This window comes from Equus asinus, chromosome 2, assembly GCF_041296235.1.
Source record: "Equus asinus isolate D_3611 breed Donkey chromosome 2, EquAss-T2T_v2, whole genome shotgun sequence".
In the NCBI taxonomy this organism is placed as follows: domain Eukaryota; kingdom Metazoa; phylum Chordata; class Mammalia; order Perissodactyla; family Equidae; genus Equus; species Equus asinus.
The window spans coordinates 37,968,948-37,989,022 of NC_091791.1; the positions used below are offsets into that span (position 1 = coordinate 37,968,948).

Below are 20,075 nucleotides of genomic sequence, written 5' to 3' on the forward strand. Positions count from 1 at the left end.
GCATCTATCAAAATTTAAAACATGCACACTATTTGTAAATTCACATCTGGAATCTAGCCAATGAGTATGCTTGCAAATGTGCAAAAAGATATATGGACTGGAATACAGCATTGCTTGTAATGTCAATAAAGTTGAAAAAAATCTAAATGTCCACCAAAGAAGTATGCTAATCAAATTATGCTACAGTCACACAAATGGAATACTATCAACTTGTTACAAGGAATTATTTCAAAGTTTATTGATTCTCTACAAGACATATTATCAAATGAGAAAGAAGTTTCAGAACAATACATGATTCCATTTATGTTTCAAAAAATGTGATCAACACTGTATGGATATTATAAACAGGATCCATACACTAGTTTGGTGGTTAGTTTAGATAACTAAGTCCCTTCCAAACTGAGATCTAATTCTGTAATTCTACACCCTCAATTTATAGATGTGGAAGCCACAGGGCAAGCCAGTGGTCATGGATCATGTCTCCTAAAATCCTATTACTCAAAGGATGATCCAAAGGTCAGATGCATGGGCATCCCCAGGGAGCTTGTCAGAAGTGCAGAATCTTGGGCCCCACCCCAGACCTAGTGAATCAGAATATGTAGTTTACCAAGATCCCCAGGTGATTTATATTAGAATTAAAGTTTGAGAAGCACTGGTTTTAAAAAAAAAGGGTACATTTTCTCCCACTAATAAGCAAAAGATGAATGCCAATCTTGAGTATAAGTCTTGAGGTGGGAATACTGTTATGAACTGAAAAATTTCTAAGAGATAGCTAAGTTTGACCAGATATTTGATTACTAAAGATAAAAATCTTTCAAAAATGCATCACGACAAAGACAAGGATCCAAAAAGAGCAGTGATCATAGAAAACAGGCTGAGCCTAAAGTGGAACTGCCCCAGGATAAAGGAAAGGAGTGGCACAGGTGCTGTATGGCACAGGGAGATAATGTCACTGCTCTTGAGAAATGGGGACAAAATTGATTTCCCCGAGATTCTTCCTAAAAGTGTAGAAACAGGACAAGGTAAAGAGGTGATCTGAACATGGAGCAGCCTTTCCTGAGGCAAAAGACCCAGAGGGGCAGAGGCAGCATCCAACATGAAGAGGGGAGAAAACCACAGAGTTTACTCACAGACATAGAAGAGAGCAGAAGATATGAGGAGACACCCCACAGCACTGAATAGAATAAAAAACTACAAAGATGCCAGTTCTAGTTTCAACTTAGAAATTTAATACAATGCCAATCACAATCCCATTCTCAAACTCACCTGAAAAAATAAATGGGTAAAACTAGCCAATACAATTTTAAAAAGAATAATAATGAGCTTTGCCCTAATGGATACTAATACACATCATAAAGCAATCTAGAAGGCCAAACTATTTGCCTTATAAGTTAGTTTGGACTTCAAACTTATCCCAACGAAAATGGATAATTGAAGGGTTTTTAGATAGGGGTGTTATGTGATCAGATTTTAAAAGCTATATAATGTGTAATGCTGGTGTAGAGATAACACTGGCTCAGAAGAACAAAATAGAATGTCCAGGAACACGCACACACATATATAGATATAGATATATAGATATATCTGTGTGTGTATATGTATATATGTGTATATATACGTGTGTGTGTACATGTATATAGATATATCTGTGTGTGTATATGTATATATGTGTATATATACGTGTGTGTACATATATATAGATATATCTGTGTGTGTGTATATGTATATATGTGTATATATACGTGTGTGTACATATATATAGATATATCTGTGTGTGTATATGTATATATGTGTATATATACGTGTGTGTACATATATATAGATATATCTGTGTGTGTGTATATGTATATATGTGTATATATACGTGTGTGTACATATATATAGATATATCTGTGTGTGTATATGTATATATACGTGTGTGTACATATATATAGATATATCTGTGTGTGTATATGTATATATGTGTATATATACGTGTGTGTACATATATATAGATATATCTGTGTGTGTATATGTATATATGTGTATATATACGTGTGTGTACATATATATAGATATATCTGTGTGTGTGTATATGTATATATGTGTATATATACGTGTGTGTACATATATATAGATATATCTGTGCGTGTGTATATGTATATATACGTGTGTGTACATATATATAGATATATCTGTGTGTGTGTATATGTATATATGTGTATATATACGTGTGTGTGTACATATATATAGATATATCTGTGTGTGTATATGTATATATACGTGTGTGTACATATATATAGATATATCTGTGCGTGTATATGTATATATGTGTATATATACGTGTGTGTACATATATATAGATATATCTGTGTGTGTATATGTATATATACGTGTGTGTACATATATATAGATATATCTGTGCGTGTATATGTATATATGTGTATATATACGTGTGTGTACATATATATAGATATATCTGTGTGTGTATATGTATATATGTGTATATATACGTGTGTGTACATATATATAGATATATCTGTGTGTGTGTATATGTATATATACGTGTGTGTACATATATATAGATATATCTGTGTGTGTGTATATGTATATATGTGTATATATACGTGTGTGTACATATATATAGATATATCTGTGTGTGTATATGTATATATACGTGTGTGTACATATATATAGATATATCTGTGTGTGTGTATATGTATATATGTGTATATATACGTGTGTGTACATATATATAGATATATCTGTGTGTGTATATGTATATATGTGTATATATACGTGTGTGTACATATATATAGATATATCTGTGTGTGTATATGTATATATGTGTATATATACGTGTGTGTACATATATATAGATATATCTGTGTGTGTATATGTATATATACGTGTGTGTACATATATATAGATATATCTGTGTGTGTGTATATGTATATATACGTGTGTGTACATATATATAGATATATCTGTGTGTGTGTATATGTATATATGTGTATATATACGTGTGTGTACATATATATAGATATATCTGTGTGTGTGTATATGTATATATGTGTATATATACGTGTGTGTACATATATATAGATATATCTGTGTGTGTGTATATGTATATATGTGTATATATACGTGTGTGTACATATATATAGATATATCTGTGTGTGTGTATATGTATATATGTGTATATATACGTGTGTGTACATATATATAGATATATCTGTGCGTGTGTATATGTATATATACGTGTGTGTACATATATATAGATATATCTGTGTGTGTGTATATGTATATATGTGTATATATACGTGTGTGTGTACATATATATAGATATATCTGTGTGTGTATATGTATATATGTGTATATATACGTGTGTGTACATATATATAGATATATCTGTGTGTGTGTATATGTATATATGTGTATATATACGTGTGTGTACATATATATAGATATATCTGTGTGTGTATATGTATATATGTGTATATATACGTGTGTGTACATATATATAGATATATCTGTGCGTGTGTATATGTATATATACGTGTGTGTACATATATATAGATATATCTGTGTGTGTGTATATGTATATATGTGTATATATACGTGTGTGTGTACATATATATAGATATATCTGTGTGTGTATATGTATATATGTGTATATATACGTGTGTGTACATATATATAGATATATCTGTGCGTGTGTATATGTATATATACGTGTGTGTACATATATATAGATATATCTGTGTGTGTGTATATGTATATATGTGTATATATACGTGTGTGTGTACATATATATAGATATATCTGTGTGTGTATATGTATATATGTGTATATATACGTGTGTGTACATATATATAGATATATCTGTGTGTGTATATGTATATATACGTGTGTGTACATATATATAGATATATCTGTGTGTGTATATGTATATATACGTGTGTGTACATATATATAGATATATCTGTGCGTGTATATGTATATATGTGTATATATACGTGTGTGTACATACAGATATATCTGTGTGTGTATATGTATATATGTGTATATATACGTGTGTGTACATATAGATATATCTGTGCGTGTGTATATGTATATATCTGTGTATATATACGTGTGTGTACATATATGTACAGATGCATATGCATAGAGAATGGTGACATCTCAAAACAATGAGGTAAAGTATGGGTTTTTCAATAAAATCTTAGAATAAGTCAGTCTTATTGTAGGTATGTGTGTATAAATAAACAAATCCCAGGTGGAGTAAAATAATTAATATAAAAAAGTACTAGGAGCAAGTGAGAGAACCACAAGGTCGTCATTAGTTTAGGAAATAAGCTGACCCAGCCCAAGGCAGAGCCAGTCAGCAGTGCCAGCAGGTAGCGTGATGTGCGCTTTGCAGACGTCCTGGCGTCTTGCTGGCAATGGAGGGTAGAGATGGGAAGGGATGCGATGGCAAGAAACACCCTAGTAGGAGCTTAATCAAAAAATGATTGTTTTATTGCTAATTTGTCTATTCACTCCAACTGTCAGAATTCATCAGTTAATATTATAATAATTCATAATTAGCCGGAACATGAGCAAAAATTTAAAATTTGCTTAACAGAAAACAAGAAATTGAGATTCAAATAAATGGAATGGTCTTTAGGATTAGTTTGCATAACACCTTATAAGAGACAAAACTTTCATTCAATTTACTCTTCAAACAAATATTTATTGAGTATCTGCACTAGGCATTGCTCTAGGTGCTGGAGACTCAGCAGTGAATAATAATCCCTCACGTTACATTTTCGTTGGGAGATAAACAATAAACATAAATGAGGGGCACAGTACGTCAGATGGTACGGAATACTATGGAAAACAGTACAAACAGGGCAGGAAAACAGGCATGAAAAGGGATTAAGAGTGCCAGATTGGGAGAGGGGTTGTAATATTAAGGGAGTCAGAGGACTCACTGAGAAGGTGGTGTAGAAGCACAATTCTTTGAGTGAAGGGGGTAAAGGGAGCAAGTTAGGTGGATACTTATGGAGGCAAGAGCAAGCCTGGCATATTAGAGGAAACAGAGGCCAGTGAGGCCAGAGGAAGAGAGTCAGGCGTCTGGGGAAAACTGTGTGGGGTCTGTATCTAGAGGTCCCTGGAAGGACTTTGGCTTTTATCTAAGTGCTATGTTACTGGAGAGTTCAGAGCAGAGACGAGACATGTTCTAACTCGTTTTAAGAGGATCACTCTGGCTGCTGTGCTGGGCGAAGATGGGATGGGGGAGGGGGGACGGGTGGCGGCAAGAGTGGAAGCATGGAGCCCAGGCAGGAGACTTTCACAGAAATTCTGGAGAACGGTGACAGTGGCCTGCACTAGAGTGGCAGAAGTAGAGGTGTTGAGACATAACTGGATTCTGATTATGGCCCTTTGATGGCAGAGGCCACAGAATTTGCTACGGATGGATTTAAGAAAAATAAACTAATCAGGACTGCTCTCAGGGATTTTGGTCTGAGAAAATGGAAAAATGGAACTACTAATCTTGCAACTATTGAAATTGTGAAGGCTGAGAGAGAAAACAAACATGTTTGGAGGAGAAAAAACAAAAACATGTGTCACTGAAAAAATGAAACACGCTAATATATTACTTTATTGTTGCACTAAATATAAAATAGGTAATTTTTCTATTTTTTGGTTTTTACCTGAATGAAATAAAAAAAAGTCATAAGGTACTGAACCATTTTTTAAACCGAGTTTTGTTTAAAAAGTGCCTTAAAAAACCAAGGAATTTAAACTATTCAGAAATGTGTAATCAGAAACATAATTGTAGTAAAGACTGAGTTAACTGCTAGTCTATTAATAACAATTTCTATGAACTAGCTCTTGCATGCTTTGACATTAAAAAACTGGCAGTGTAAAACCTTTGGGAAGGGATCTTGTGAAGGACGTGCTAGTCAAGGTCTTGCAGTGGATGACTATTTACATCTCTTCAACATTAAGGCAAACCTATTCATAACGATGGTTTCAAGCACTAACACACACCAAAATGCCCAATGAACTGTCAAAGAAAGCTAAAATTATTTCAGTAATATTATGTGTAAAGTCACAATACCTAGGCCCAAACAGTGCTGGGTAAGAGAGAACTGACTACCTCCGTAATCTGCACCTAGTACCTGAAACATTTTGGTGGGAAGGATTAAATGAGGGTGATGTATGTACAACCATTTAGAAACCTATAAAGTGTCCAAGAAAGGCAAGTAGTAGTAATTTAGTAGTAATTTACCAAACACAAAGACAATTAGATTTTAAAAAAAAAAAAAGAAGAGCCCTAAAGAGGTTGAATGAGTTCTTCAAAGGCATACAACTAGTTGGTAGCAGATACTAGAACATAATGTTTTCTTCCTGGTCCTAAGAATTCAGCTTCCCCAGGAAGGCTTCACTCGAGTGGGACTTAAGGAGAAAAAAATTCTCACATACGAAGGTAGGTGCTTCATCTATTATTATATCATATCAAGACATTCTTCTAAAAATAGCCAAATTCCTACCCACTGAAAAGCACACACATAAACAATGATTTTTTGAGATCTGTTTCATAGTAGTTCCACAGATGTTTACATTCAATATAACTACGTCTTTGAACCATTGTAACAAGGCAATGCCCGTTATATTTGGATTTCGTATTATTTATGCTTGTCTGAGGTTACATCTTAATTTTTTGGTTTTTAAAATAATTTATATTTTCATGAGAACGTAATAAAACCTAGTTTAGAGAGGTTAAAATTACACAGAGTTTAAAAGTATGACACACTGTACCATAAACACCACAGAATCTAAACGTCTGAAAGGACCATGGAGGTCATCTGGCCCAAGCTTCTAGTCAGTCTTAATTAATGTTTATTCATATAATCAGATTATGAACAGAATTTCTGGAGGTATTACTACTATATTCCTTACTCCTGTATTCAGCCTTCTAATCCCTAGCCCCTCACATTTCCCTAATAACAATGTTACATATAACTCAGATAAGATAGGCTTGAATCTTCTAATTAACCCCTATCAAAGATACGGTTAGAAATACAAAATTCTCCTTTTGGGTTTTTTGGATTTCTTAGTTTTTTTCCTTTTAATTTTTTCTTCCATATCGTCTAGGGCCTAAGGCATAATAATCTAATTCTGGCATCAGAAACCACTGCAAACTCACTTACCCTTTAGTCCGATTTTATATTTTCAGTGTAAAGAGGTTGACCTGAAAAAAAGATTATCTAGATTCTACCCTGTCCCCTCTACCATGACCAAAAAATAACATCTTATCAACCATTAAATATATTAGTCAGGAGAGGACTTAGTCTCCCACCTCCACTCCATACACTTAAAAGTTCCCATATATTTTTGGTGTTTAAAAAAATGGAAGTGTGATCTTCTGTCTTGAGGTTGGTAGAGTCCTGAACATATTTAGATGGGGTTTTAAACTCACCTTAAATACAACAAAACCACATTTAACACAGACTTTGGTCTTGCACTTGGGACCAATTATCATACAGTAGCTGGGAGAAACAGTAAGAGGAACCAGTTTCTTCTCTTTCCCAAGCCAGTTTATTTTTTTAGTTTCTAAGTTATACTGTTAAATTTGAGTAACATAATGGTATATAACTGAATATACACATAGGTAAGTATAAAAGCAATTTACGTTTTCGCCTCTTAGTCGCCACCTCGTCATGTAGATGAATTCCATAGTATGATCCTTCCCCATAATTTCACCATTGCACAGCACATCCAACTTTAAAAAGAACAGTTACAGATCCATTAACATATGTAATTTTGAATTCATAAGTGTTTTATACATTTTCTTTCAAATTTCAAAAAAGATTCAAATAGTTATAACAAAATAGAAGTATTATCCATTATTTAAAAAGAACACTGAATATTTTTATTAAAAGCACTGGTCCATCCCATAAGTATTAACAATTCAGCTATAAGTAACATGAAGCCCTGTTTGTCTTCTCCCACATACCTATTACCTATATCTCAAGTTCACACACATAATTCTGAAATGCAGTCTAACCTTTCTTAGTCCATGTCTCTGTGCAACCTTTGAGGTTTCAGACATAATTCTGTGACTGCCTCTTACTGAAGGAGAAGAACATGTGGAAACCTCACAGTTCCTCACAGCACCTTTGCCTTATGAGTTCACCTCTCAGAATCCTTTCACCTTCCCAAGATTTGAAGGAGCTGCTTTCCCCTCATTAGTTAGTATTCAAAGAGGGACAAATGAATGTGAGGGCCTTTGAGGCCTATGAGAATTTCCGGTAATTACTGATAGTAAAGTTGGCAGAACAGCTAGGACCCTGCCACAGCCTGTGTCCCCCAGAGCTCTCCAGCCTCTCTGCTCTGCTTGGTTGGTGACTTGCATCATACTTATGGGACCCTCTTCTCACCTTGCACAGAACTTTAAAAAAAGATTCTTTTTATCAATGCTCACTTTTGCTCTAGAGCTGCAGGAACCAAATAACCCCCCAAATCCTTAAGAAGGCCACAGGAACTGTGGCTATGATTTGCTATGATGTACTAATTCAACAAAGCATAATTAAACAAATGTTTATCATAGATCCCTATAAATCAACATTTTGGCTTAAAATGCAAACCAATAGGATTTAATCTAAAGTGTTGAAAGGGGGAAGAAGAATGGGCTTTAAATTTAGACAAATTACTAGCTAAATTATATTGATTTTTTGATGATTCATATGGACCTCAAAATGTTTTTCAGACATTTTATTTTTAAAAGCACAAAGCAGATAAATTTTTTTTCTGCTTTTTCTCCCCAAATCCCCTCAGTACATAATTGTATATTTTAGTTGTGGGTCCTTCTAGTTGTGACATGTGGGATGCCGCCTCAACGTGGTCTGACAAGCGGTGCCATGTCTGTGCCCGGGATGTGAACCGGTGAAACCCTGGGCCACCGAAGTGGATCGCGTGAACCTAACCACTTGGCCACGGGGTCAGCCCCAGCAGATAATTTTATTTTCTTTATCTTGCCTGTAAAATAAATTCACAAGCAAAGAAGTAAAAGGGACTTACCCTAGGATTAATTTCTAATCAGGTATACTCCTTCTATTATTGTCACTTAAAACTGAACTACCCTGCTCCAATAAGCAATGCTGTTACAGAAGCTTCAGGTGTCAAGTGTTTCATCAAATCACCCGCCTAAATGTTGGGCATCAAAATAAGGGGGTATCAGTAATTACTACTCAACATCATAGGGAAAGTCCTCTGCATTGGGACAGATAAGGAGATGTCTCTGCATTGAGTCCCTTCCCCTCCGTCTTTTTCTGTAGAGAAATATAATATGTGCCAGCAGTAAGACTATCTGAGAGCAATAGTTCTCTCACCTCTAACAACTTCCTGAAAACCAGAAAATAACTCAATGAGTCACACTTAAAAGGAAATAAAACTGGTGTGGCACTTTGCAAGAACAGAATAAAGCACAAAACCAAATCATAAGAACAATTTCATTTTCCATTTTCACTGTTGTTGAATGTATAAATTGTTATTATCCTTTACTTTCACCAAGTATATAGGGCTTTGATTAACTTTCACCATTTTTTTCCTAAAATAAAAGTTGCCATCTCTGGAAATTTTTTAAATTTGTGGGACCAAACCATAATAAGAATTTTTAATCCAAGGATTAGTCATCTGAGAGAAATTTTTAAGTAAGTTCAGGATCAGAGGCTTTCTCAAAATACAGATTTAATACCCATCAATGCCTATGTTCAAATCCTATCTTATCTATGATAACTGTTCATATTAATATTACTGGACATAAGCCTGAAAAACTATGTTGCCTTTGATGTCTTCATTTATTTAGGAAACTACCCTTGGTCTTTAGTTTTTTTAGATGCTACTACTGGAACCCAAGGGGGAGGAAGAAGAAATTGATACAGTTGTAAGACTGCCATTTGGGCAGGTGAGAAACGGTAGCCACGTTTCCGCCTCATGTGACAGCCATACTCCTAGGATCACAAACATTCTCTAAACATTGAACACTTTACAAGCTGTGTAGTGATCAGCATCAGGGCAATTTCTCTCTCCTGTACAGAAACTTGTAAATTCTGTTTATGCAGATATAGTATGTTGTTTTTACCTAGTGATAAATAATATTACTTTTGCATGTCACAGAACTAAAGGAACACTATTTATGAAATTCTTTTTGATAGAAAGACTATTTTACACTGAAAAGGAAGTCTATAAAGAATTGGGAAAAATGGATCTCAAAGGTCTCACATAAAAAGAAAAAGGACACACCCTAAAGTATGCTGGCATTAAAAATAAAAAAGAATCCATTTAGGTGGGATTCTTATTTTGAGAATACTTAATGGTAAGTTATTTAAATATCTCCTCTATTTATAAAACACTAAATGCATTAGTATCATGTTTTAGTCAAGATGTTAAATTTGAAAATGCAGATTACATAAATAGAATATTACATTCTAAAAATTAAATTTTTAACATGAAAATAACCAGTTTCCACAAAAATTAATTTAAAATATATTCTCAGTTAATTTTTACTTCTTTTGTTAGAATTTTACTTGAGATCAGAATTATCAAAATGATTAAGGTTAGATTATTAACTTACCTCATAAGAACTTGGAAGTTTTAGTTTTAAACTTAGAAATTTTTTAATAGTTCCCACAGTTACACGTGTAGAACACCGAATGAATTTCTTCATTAAACCCTAAGGGAAATAGAGATTACTAATTAAAATATTCTACCTTGCTTTTAATGAAAATGCAGGTGTCATTTCTACCATCATTTTGAGTATTTTCAAAATGTATTCTGAAAATGTTTCAATTTACAGTTCTTTAGTAACTTGTGAGTAAAAATGTTCCTAATTCTTGGATACTTACACGATATTCTTCAAGAATGTACTAGGAAAATCCTGGCAAATAGACAATTGCATACCTTTAGACATTTTGGTAAAGAACACATCATGAGTTTAACTGAAAATAAAAAAGAGGTCATAAAAAGCACATAAAATATTTTATTATATAATGTTATTTCTGAAAGCATTAGGGACATTAAAAAAAAGTCTCATAACTTTTAAATATTTCAAAAAACAGAAACGATTTCAAATGGGGCTCTAAGGAGCCCTAGAGTTCAATAGAGAGAGGCCAGTTAGGCCACAACATCCCCAGCAACTAAAGTCATATAGAAGGGACTTTTGGTTGGGAAGAAACACACCCAGCAGTGTCTGATGGGCTGTGGCGGTACTTTACTGGCAAGACAACATTCCATATGCCTTGATTTTTCTCATTTCATTAGAAGCACTAATTCACAGTATAAGCCTGAACATCACTAAATCTAAGAACCAATCCAGAATGGACACCCAAACTGAAAATGAGTAAAAATGAGATCGTAGGTATGATAAATACAAACCAATTGTGAAACAAAATTATATCCCCAAACCTAAAAAGTTATCAATACTAAAACAAAAACCAGTAATTTAATCTTTTAAACATATTAAGTATTACTTCTACTTATAAGTATAGGAAATTAGGTCAATAATTTGGAAATGTTCTTAAATTCATTAAATCAAAAGTAGAACTATCCAGTCAATATATATTTCCTAGCAAATGTATTCCTAGCAAAGAACGACAAAAACAAATCTACAAATGATACTTGGTCACAATTCAGATGGTAAAGTATCCATTAAAAGAAAACAGAAGTTAAAGGTTACATCTGAAGCAAAAGATACTCTACCCATTCAAACGGGAAGACTGACATTCGACACCATGAAAACGAAGGGATAAATATACGCATAGATCTTCTGTTTTCTGTTCTCATCATCTCAACTACACCAAGGTTTCCTATTTTCTTGCTCCAAACAGCTTATAAAGAATTGTTAGCACATTTTATAGGTCCCAGTTAAGTTAGAGAGTAATGTGAGGGTAACGGAAGACCTTCTAAGTGTATTCTCATCTGCAGAGAAACCTCAGGTTGTTGAAAGAAACTGCAGAAACGACCATGGCATCATTACTCAACATCCCTCAGAAAGTATTAATAATTACAGAGGTGTCAGAAGAGTTAAGATTTTAAAAACTAGGCAAAGGTTTGTTTCTGGAATTTATAATTCAGTAAAGTTTGATATCAATCTCTAACAAAATTCCAGCCTGGATTATTTAATATTTGATTTGTAACTACTTAGAAAATAAAAATATAACAATTTTGCATTCTCTCTCTATAGAAAATTTGTAATTATACCAAATTAACTGTTATTTTCTAGCTAGATACACCTGGGAATTCTGACACAGACCTCTGAAAAGTAAGTGACACATTTTAAGAGGGGAAATGACAACTAACAGTGCTCAGTAGAAGAGGAGGAAGAGGTGGGGAGAACATTAAAGAGAGGCCCCTACGGGCAGTGCTTCTCCCCTCCCGTTTCATTTCCTAACACGGAGAATGGCAACACCTGTGCTACGCACGGGGCTGGGAGCAGACTGCGGCCTGTGGCAGATGTGCAGTGCAGCCCAGGCTCTGCCCAGCTGCCCTGAGGGAGTCGACCTTTCAGGCACACGGGTATATCTGAAGAAATATTATGTGGAAGAAGATTTGTTTTGTCTTTCAAGTATGTTACCTTTCCCTTTCAGGGCACAATTCCCTTGCCTTCCAACCTGTTCCTTCCACCTCAGGCCAGAAAAGGAACAGTCCAAAAAAGGCCCCTTTCTGCTTCTAAGGTGGCTATCCTAGAGGCTTCTCTGCTCTTTATCCCTTTGTTTTACCAGAGTTAAAAACTAGATCTGAAATCAGATAGGGTCCATGTCGCAAGTTAGATGGGTTTCCTGTTCTAGGATACAATTCAACAAATTCTAGTTCTTATTATAATGATTATTGAGTTTTTTGTTTGTTTGTTTGATTTTTATTTTAAAAATGCAAACCCCTTACAATGTGTTTTTCCTCTCATCTTCAGAATGGTATGGTTAGTATCTCCACCAGCTAAAGCAATTGTCAAGCTTGACTGACTTTTTAAAAATTGAAATACAATTCAAATATCATAAGAGTTACCATTTAAAGTGTACAATTCAATAGTTTTCAGTATGTTCACGAGGCTTTGCAACCATTACTACTATCTAATTCCAGGACATTTTCATCACCCCATACAGAAACTCCATACTCACAGCACTCATTACTCATTCTGCCCTCTCCCCAGCCCCTGACAACCACTAATCTACTTTCTGTGTCTATGGAATTGCCTACTCTAGCTATTTCATACAAATGGAATCATACTGTGGCCTTCTGTGTCCATCTTCTTTCACTTAGCAGAATTTTCCACGTTCATTCATGTTGTAGCATGTATCAGTATTTCATTCCAGTTTATAACTGGATAATATTCCAATTACATTTTGTTTATTCATTGGTTGTTGGACATTTGGGTTGTTTTCACTTCTTGGCTATTAGGAATAATGTACATAATGATGAACACTCATGTACAAGATTTTGTGCAAACATGTTTTCAATTCTCTTGGGTATATATATTTAGGAGTGGAATTGTTGGGTCATGTGGTAATTTTACGTTTAACTTTTTGAGGAACTGCCAAGCTGTTTTCCATAGTGGCTGCACCACTTTACCTTCCTACCAGCATGCATGAGGGTTCCAATCCACATCCTACCCAACATTTGCTACTTTCCCTTTAAAAAAAATTATAGCCATCCTAGTGGGTATTAAGTGGTATCTTGTGATTTTGATTTGCATAGCCGTAATGACTAATGATGTTGAGCATCTTTTCATGGCCACCTGTATTTCTTCTTTAGTGAAATGTCTATTCAAATCCTTTGCCCACTTTAAAAGTAAGAGTTCTTTATATATTCTCAAGACCAAAGGCTTATTAGGTATGTGACTTGAAAATATTTTCTCCCATTCTGTAGGTTGCCTTTTCACTTTCTTGATAGTGTCCTCTGATGTACTAAAGTTTTAAATTTTGATAAAATCTTATTTTTTTCTTTTGATGCGTGTGCTGATGGTATTATTTCTAAGAATTCACTGCCAAATCCAAGGTCATGAAAATTTATTCCTATGCTTTCTTCTAAGAGTTTTATAGTTTTGGCTGTTACATTTAGGTATTTGATCCATTTTGAATTAATTTTTGTATATAGTATAAGGTAGGGATACAACTTCATTTTTTGAATGTGGGTATGTGGTGGTTCTAGCACCATTTATTGAAAAGACTATTCTTTCCCCTTGAATTATCTTGGCCCCCATGTCAACAGTAAATTCATCATAGATGTATGGGTTTATTTATGACTCTTAATTCTCTTTCACTGTTCTACATGTCTACCCTTATGCCAGTATCACACTGTCTTGATTGCTTTAGCTTTGAAGGAAGTTTTGAAATTGGGACTTTGAGTCTTCCAACTTTGCTGTTCTTTCTCAAGATTGTTTTGACTATTCCAGACTCCTTGGATTGCTATAAGACTTTTAGGATCTGCCTGTCAATTTCTGTAAAGAAAAGGCAGTTAGAATTTTGGTTAGGGTTTTCATTGAATCTGAACAGCAATTTGGGCAGGATGGCCATTTTAAAAATATTGTCTTCCAACCCATGAACATGGGATATATTCCATTTATTTTAACGTTTTGTAGTTTTCTGTGTACAAATCTAATGCTTTTTTTTAGTTAAATATAGTCCTAAGTATTTTATTCTTTTTGATGCTATTGTAAATGGAATTGCTTTCTTAATTTCATTTTTAGATTGTCCATTCCAAGTTTATTCCTGAGTCTTGTATCCTGCAACCTTGCTGAACTTGTTCATTAGCTATAATAGTTTTTCTGTGGATTCCTAAGGTTTTCTATCTACAAGATTCTGCCATCTGTACATAGTGATACTTTTACTTCTTTTCCAGTCTGAATGCCTTTGATTTCCTGTCTAAGTGTTCTACCTAGAACCTCCAGTACAATGTTGACTAGAAGTGGTGAGAGCAGACGTCCTTGTCTTGTTCCTGATCTTAGGGGAAAAGCTTTCAGTCTTTTACCATTAATTGTGATGATAGCTGTGGATTTTCTGTAGATGCCTTTCATCAGGTTGAGGAAGTTCCCTTCCATTCCTAATTTGTTAAGTGTTCTTACCAAAAAAGAATGTTGGATTTTGTCAAATGCTTTCTCTTTGTCTACTGAGATGATGTGATTTTTCATCCCTTTATTAATATGCTGTATTACCACTGATTAATTTTCATATGTTGAACCAACCTTAGTCATGGGGTATAATCCTTTTTTTATATGCTCCTGGATTCAGTTTATTAGTATTTTGCATCTGTATTCATGAAGAAAACTGGTGATAATTTTTAAACTCTTTTTTGCAATTTTTATTGTGGCAAAAAACCTATAAAATTTACCATCTTAACCATTTTTAAGTATACAATTCAGTAGTGTTATGTACATTCACATTGTTGTGAAACAGATCTTCAGAATTTTTTCATTGTGACAAACTGAAACTATACTGGTTAACAACTCCCCCAGCCCCTGGTAACTACCATTCTACTCTCTGTTTCTATGAATTTGACTAGATAGCTCAAGTGGGATCACGCAGTATTTATCTCTTTGTGACAGGCTTATTCCACTTGGTATAATGTTCTTAAGTTCATCCATGTTGTAGGATACGCCAGGATCTCCTTCCCTTTAAGGGTGAATAATATTCCATTATATACCATATTTTGTTTACCCATTTATCTGTTGATGGACATTTGGATTGCTTTCACCTCTTGGTTACTGTCAATAGTGTAGCTATGAACATAAGTGTCTATCTCCTAAAGGCTCTGCTTTCAATTCTTTTGGATATATATCCAGAAATGAGATTACTAGATCATACGATAGTTCTCTGTTTAATTTTCTGAGGAACCTCTGTACTGTTTTCCATAGAAGTTGCACATTTTACAATTTCACCAATGGTGCACGTGAGTTCCAATGTCTCTGCATCTTCACCAACACTTGCTATTTTGTTTTGTTTTGTTTTTGATAGTAGCTATCCTAACAGGTGTGAGGTGATATGTTATTGTGGTTTTGATTTGCATTTCTCTGATGATTAGTGACGTTGGGCATCTTTTCATATGCTTTATAGTCATTTGTAGATCATCTTTGGAGAAATGACTATTTAACTCCCTTGCCCAATTTTTAATTGGATTATTTTTTTGTGTGGAGTTGTAGAGTTCTTTACATATTCTGGATACTAACCCCTTATCAAATATACGATTTACCAATATTTTCTCCCATTCTGTACGTTGCCTTTTCACTTTGTTGACTGTGTGCTTTGATACATGAAAGTTCTTTTACTGTGCTGTCTTTGGTTTTGGTATCAGCAATACTGGCCTCATAGAAGGAGTTGGAAAGTGTTCCCTCCTCTTCTATCTTTTGGAAGAGTTTATGAAAGATTGGTATTAATTTTCCTTTAAATATTTGGGCTCTTCTTTGTGGGGCCTTTTTTTAAAAAAAAAAAATTACTAATTTCATCTCTTTGCTTGTTATAGTAGGTCTATTCAGATTTTCTGTTTCTTTTTGAGTCAGTTTTGCTAGTTTGTGTCTTTCTAGGAATTTTCCATTTCAACTAGGTTATCTACTTTGACAGAATACAATTGTTCATAGCACACCCTTATTATCCTATTTCTGTAAGGTTAGTAGTACTATCCTTTCTTTCATTCCTGATTTTAGTAAGTTGAGTCCTCTCTTTTTTTCTTTAGTCTGTCTAGCAAAAGATTCGCCAATTTTGTTGATCTTCTCCAAAAACATACTTTTGGATTCATTAACTTTCCTTTTACCCTCTAGTTCATTTTTTCCCCAATCTAATCTTTATTAATTCCTTTCTTCTGCTTGCTTTTAGTTCTTCTTTTTTGTAGTTTAAGGTAGAAGACGAAGTTATTAGTTTAAGATGTTTTTTCTTTTTTTCTTTTATGAGGAAGATTAGCCCTAACTATTGCCAATCCTCCTCTTTTTGCTGAGGAAGACTGGCCCTGAGCTAACATCCATGCCCATCTTCCTCCACTTTATACGTGGGACGCCTTGGACCACAGCATGGCTTTTGCCAAGTGGTGCCATGTCTGCACTTGGGATCCGAACCAGTGAACCCTGGGCCGCCAAGAAGTGGAACGTGCAAACTTAACTGCTGCGCCACTGGGCCGGCCCTAAGATGTTTTTTCTGTTTTTAGTTTTTTTGGCTGGGAAAGATTTGCCCTGAGCTAACATCCATTGCCAATCTTCCTCTTCTTTTTTTTCCTCCCCAAAGCCCCAGTACACAGTTGTATATTCTAGTTGTAAGTCCTTCTAGTTCTTCTATGTGGGATGCTACCACAACATGGCTACTGACCGACGAGTGGTGTGGTTCCGTGACTGGGAACTGAACCTGGGCCACCAAAGCAGAGCATGCTGAACTTTAACCACCAGGCCATCAGAACTGGCTCTCTTCCGTTTTAACGTAGATACTTATAAGTATAAATTTCCCTCTAAACACTGCTTTTGCTACGTCCCCATCAGTTTTGGTACGTTGTGCTTTTATTATGTCCAAATATTTTCTAATTTCCCTTGCGATTTCCTCTTTGATACATTGTTTACTTAGGAGTGTGTTGCTTAATTTCCACACGTTTGTGAATTTTCCCAAGTTTCCTACTGTTACTAATTTCTAATTTTACTTCCTTGAGGTTGGAGAATTTACTTTGTATGATTTGAATCCTCTTAAATTTACTGAAACTTGTTTTGGGGCCTAACATATGGTCTATCCTGAAGAATGTTCCATATACACTTGAGAAAAATGCATATTCTGCTGTTGTTGGGTAGAGCATTCTATAGATGTCTGTTAGGTCTAGCTAGTTTTAGTACTGTTCAAATCTTCTATTTCCTTATTAATCTTTTTGTCTAGTCATGCTGTCCATCATTGAAAGTGTGGTATTAAAGTCCCAAGCTATTTCTGTTGAATTGTCTACTTCTCCCTTCAATTCCGTCACTTTCTGTTTCATATATTTTGGGGCTCTGTTGTTAGGTGCATTTATGTTTGTAACCATTATATTTTCTTGATGGATTAACACTTTTATCATCATAAAATATCCTTGTCTCAAATAATAATTTCTGCCTGAAAGTCTATTTTGTGTGATATTACTACAGTCATTCCTGCTCTTTTGGTTACTGTTTGCATGGTATTTCTTTTTCCAATCTCCTACTTTCAAACTATCTGTGTCTTTGAATCTAATGTATGTCTCTTGTAGATAGCATATAGTTGTATTAAGTATTTTTAGCCATTCTGCCAATCTCTGCCTTTAATTGGAGAATTTAATTCATTTCCATTTAATGTAATTACTGAGAGGGTAATTTATATCTGCCATTTTGCTATTTGTTTTCTACATGTCTTGGTCTTTTGTTCTCTATTTTTCAATTACTGCTTTATTTTGTGTTAAAGAGATATTTTCTAGCATATCATTCTAATTGTCTTGTCATTTCTTTCACTATATATTTTCAAGTTACTTTCTGATTTCCCTAAAGATTACAATTATCATCTAAATTTACAACAATCTAGTTTGACTTAATACTATTTTAATTTCAATAGTATGCAAAAATTTGCTCCTATATAGTTCTGTTCCCCTCCACCCTTTATACTGTTATTATCACAAATTACATCTTTGTACTTCTGTGCCCATCAACACAAATTTAGTTATTGATTTATGTAGTTGTCTTTTAAATCAGGACAAAAAGTGTTACAAACAAAAAATACATTTATTTTGTCTTTTATATTTACCTGTGTAGTTACCTTTACCAGTGCTCTTTATTAATTGATGTGAATCTGAGTTATGGTCTAGTGTCCTTTCATTTAGGCCTGAAGGATGCCCTTCATTATTTTTTGCAGAGAAGGTCTGGTAGTGACACATTCTCTTCGTTTTTGTTTTTCTAGAAATATCTTAATTTCCCTTTCCTTTGGAAGGATATAGATTTTTGATGGACCAAGAATTCTTGGTTGACAGTTTTCTTTTCTTTCAGCACTTCACATACATCATCCTACTGCCTTCTGGCCTCTCTGTAGCTTCTGATGAGAAATCAGCTGCTAATCTTATTGACAATCCCTTGTAAGTGATGAGTCACTTCTTTACTGTTGCTTTCAAGATTCTCTCTGTCTTTCAATAGTTTGATTATGACGTGTGTACCTTTGAATTTGAGTTTATTACACCTGGAGTTTGTTGAGCTTCTTAGATGTTTAACGTTTTTCATCAAATTTGGGGAGTTTTTGGCCATTTCTTCAAATATACTTTCTGCCCCTTTCTCTGTCTCTTTCTTCTTTTGGGACTTCCATTATGTGTATGTTGGTAAGTTCGATGGTGTCTGACACGTCTCTGAGGATCTGTTCATTTTTCTTCATTCTTTTCCTTCTGTTCCTCAACCTGGATAATCTCAATTAATTTATCTACAAGTTTTTGGGTTTTCTATGAATCAAATCTGCTGAACCTCTCCAGTGAATGTTTCATTTCAGTTATTGTACTTTTTCAACTCCAGAATATTTTTAAAAATAACTTCTATTTCTTTATTAATATTCTCTCTTTGGTGAGACTGTTCTTATACTTTTATTTAGATGTTTAGACATGGTTTCTTTCAGTTCTTTGCATACATTTAAAGTGGATCATTTAAAATCTCTAGTAAGTCCAATGTCTGGGCTTCTTCAGGGACAGTTTCTATTTACTGTTTCTCTTTCTATATATGGGCTATCTTTTCTTGTTTCTATGTATCTCATGATTTTTTTTTGTTGAAACTAGGCATTTTAAATAATATAATGTGGCAACATTGGAAATCAGATCCCTGTTTGCCCCTCAGGGCTGGTTGTGGTGGCTGTTTCTTGTTCTTTCTCTTTGTTTAAACATTTTCCTAAACTAATTCCGTAAGATCTGTATTCTTTACAAGATATGGCCACTGAAGTTTCTGTCTAGTGGTTGGCTAATAATTGAACAAGAGATTTCCTTATACACTTAGAACCAATAAGTCTCCCAGTCTTCGCTGAGGGACTGTGTATGTGTTTTGGGGTATACTTCCAACACTGAACCAGGTTGTTGACAACTCTGCCTTATTTTCACTTCCTGCTTGTATAGATACT

At 34.4% G+C, this 20,075-nt stretch overlaps 1 protein-coding gene across 5 annotated transcripts in view; it reads right to left on the minus strand.

Annotated features, from left to right (window-relative positions):
* Positions 1 to 20,075, minus strand: part of PCGF5 (polycomb group ring finger 5) — a 118,747-nt gene that overhangs the window by 14,275 nt on the left and 84,397 nt on the right. For all 5 annotated transcript variants that reach the window (XM_070487300.1, XM_070487290.1, XM_070487293.1 and 2 more), the window contains 2 exons: positions 10,607 to 10,705; positions 7,664 to 7,753 (listed from right to left, as the gene is read on the minus strand). In XM_070487300.1, coding sequence (XP_070343401.1) covers positions 7,664 to 7,753; positions 10,607 to 10,705 — 189 coding nt within the window. The remainder of the gene's footprint in view (positions 1 to 7,663; positions 7,754 to 10,606; positions 10,706 to 20,075) is intronic.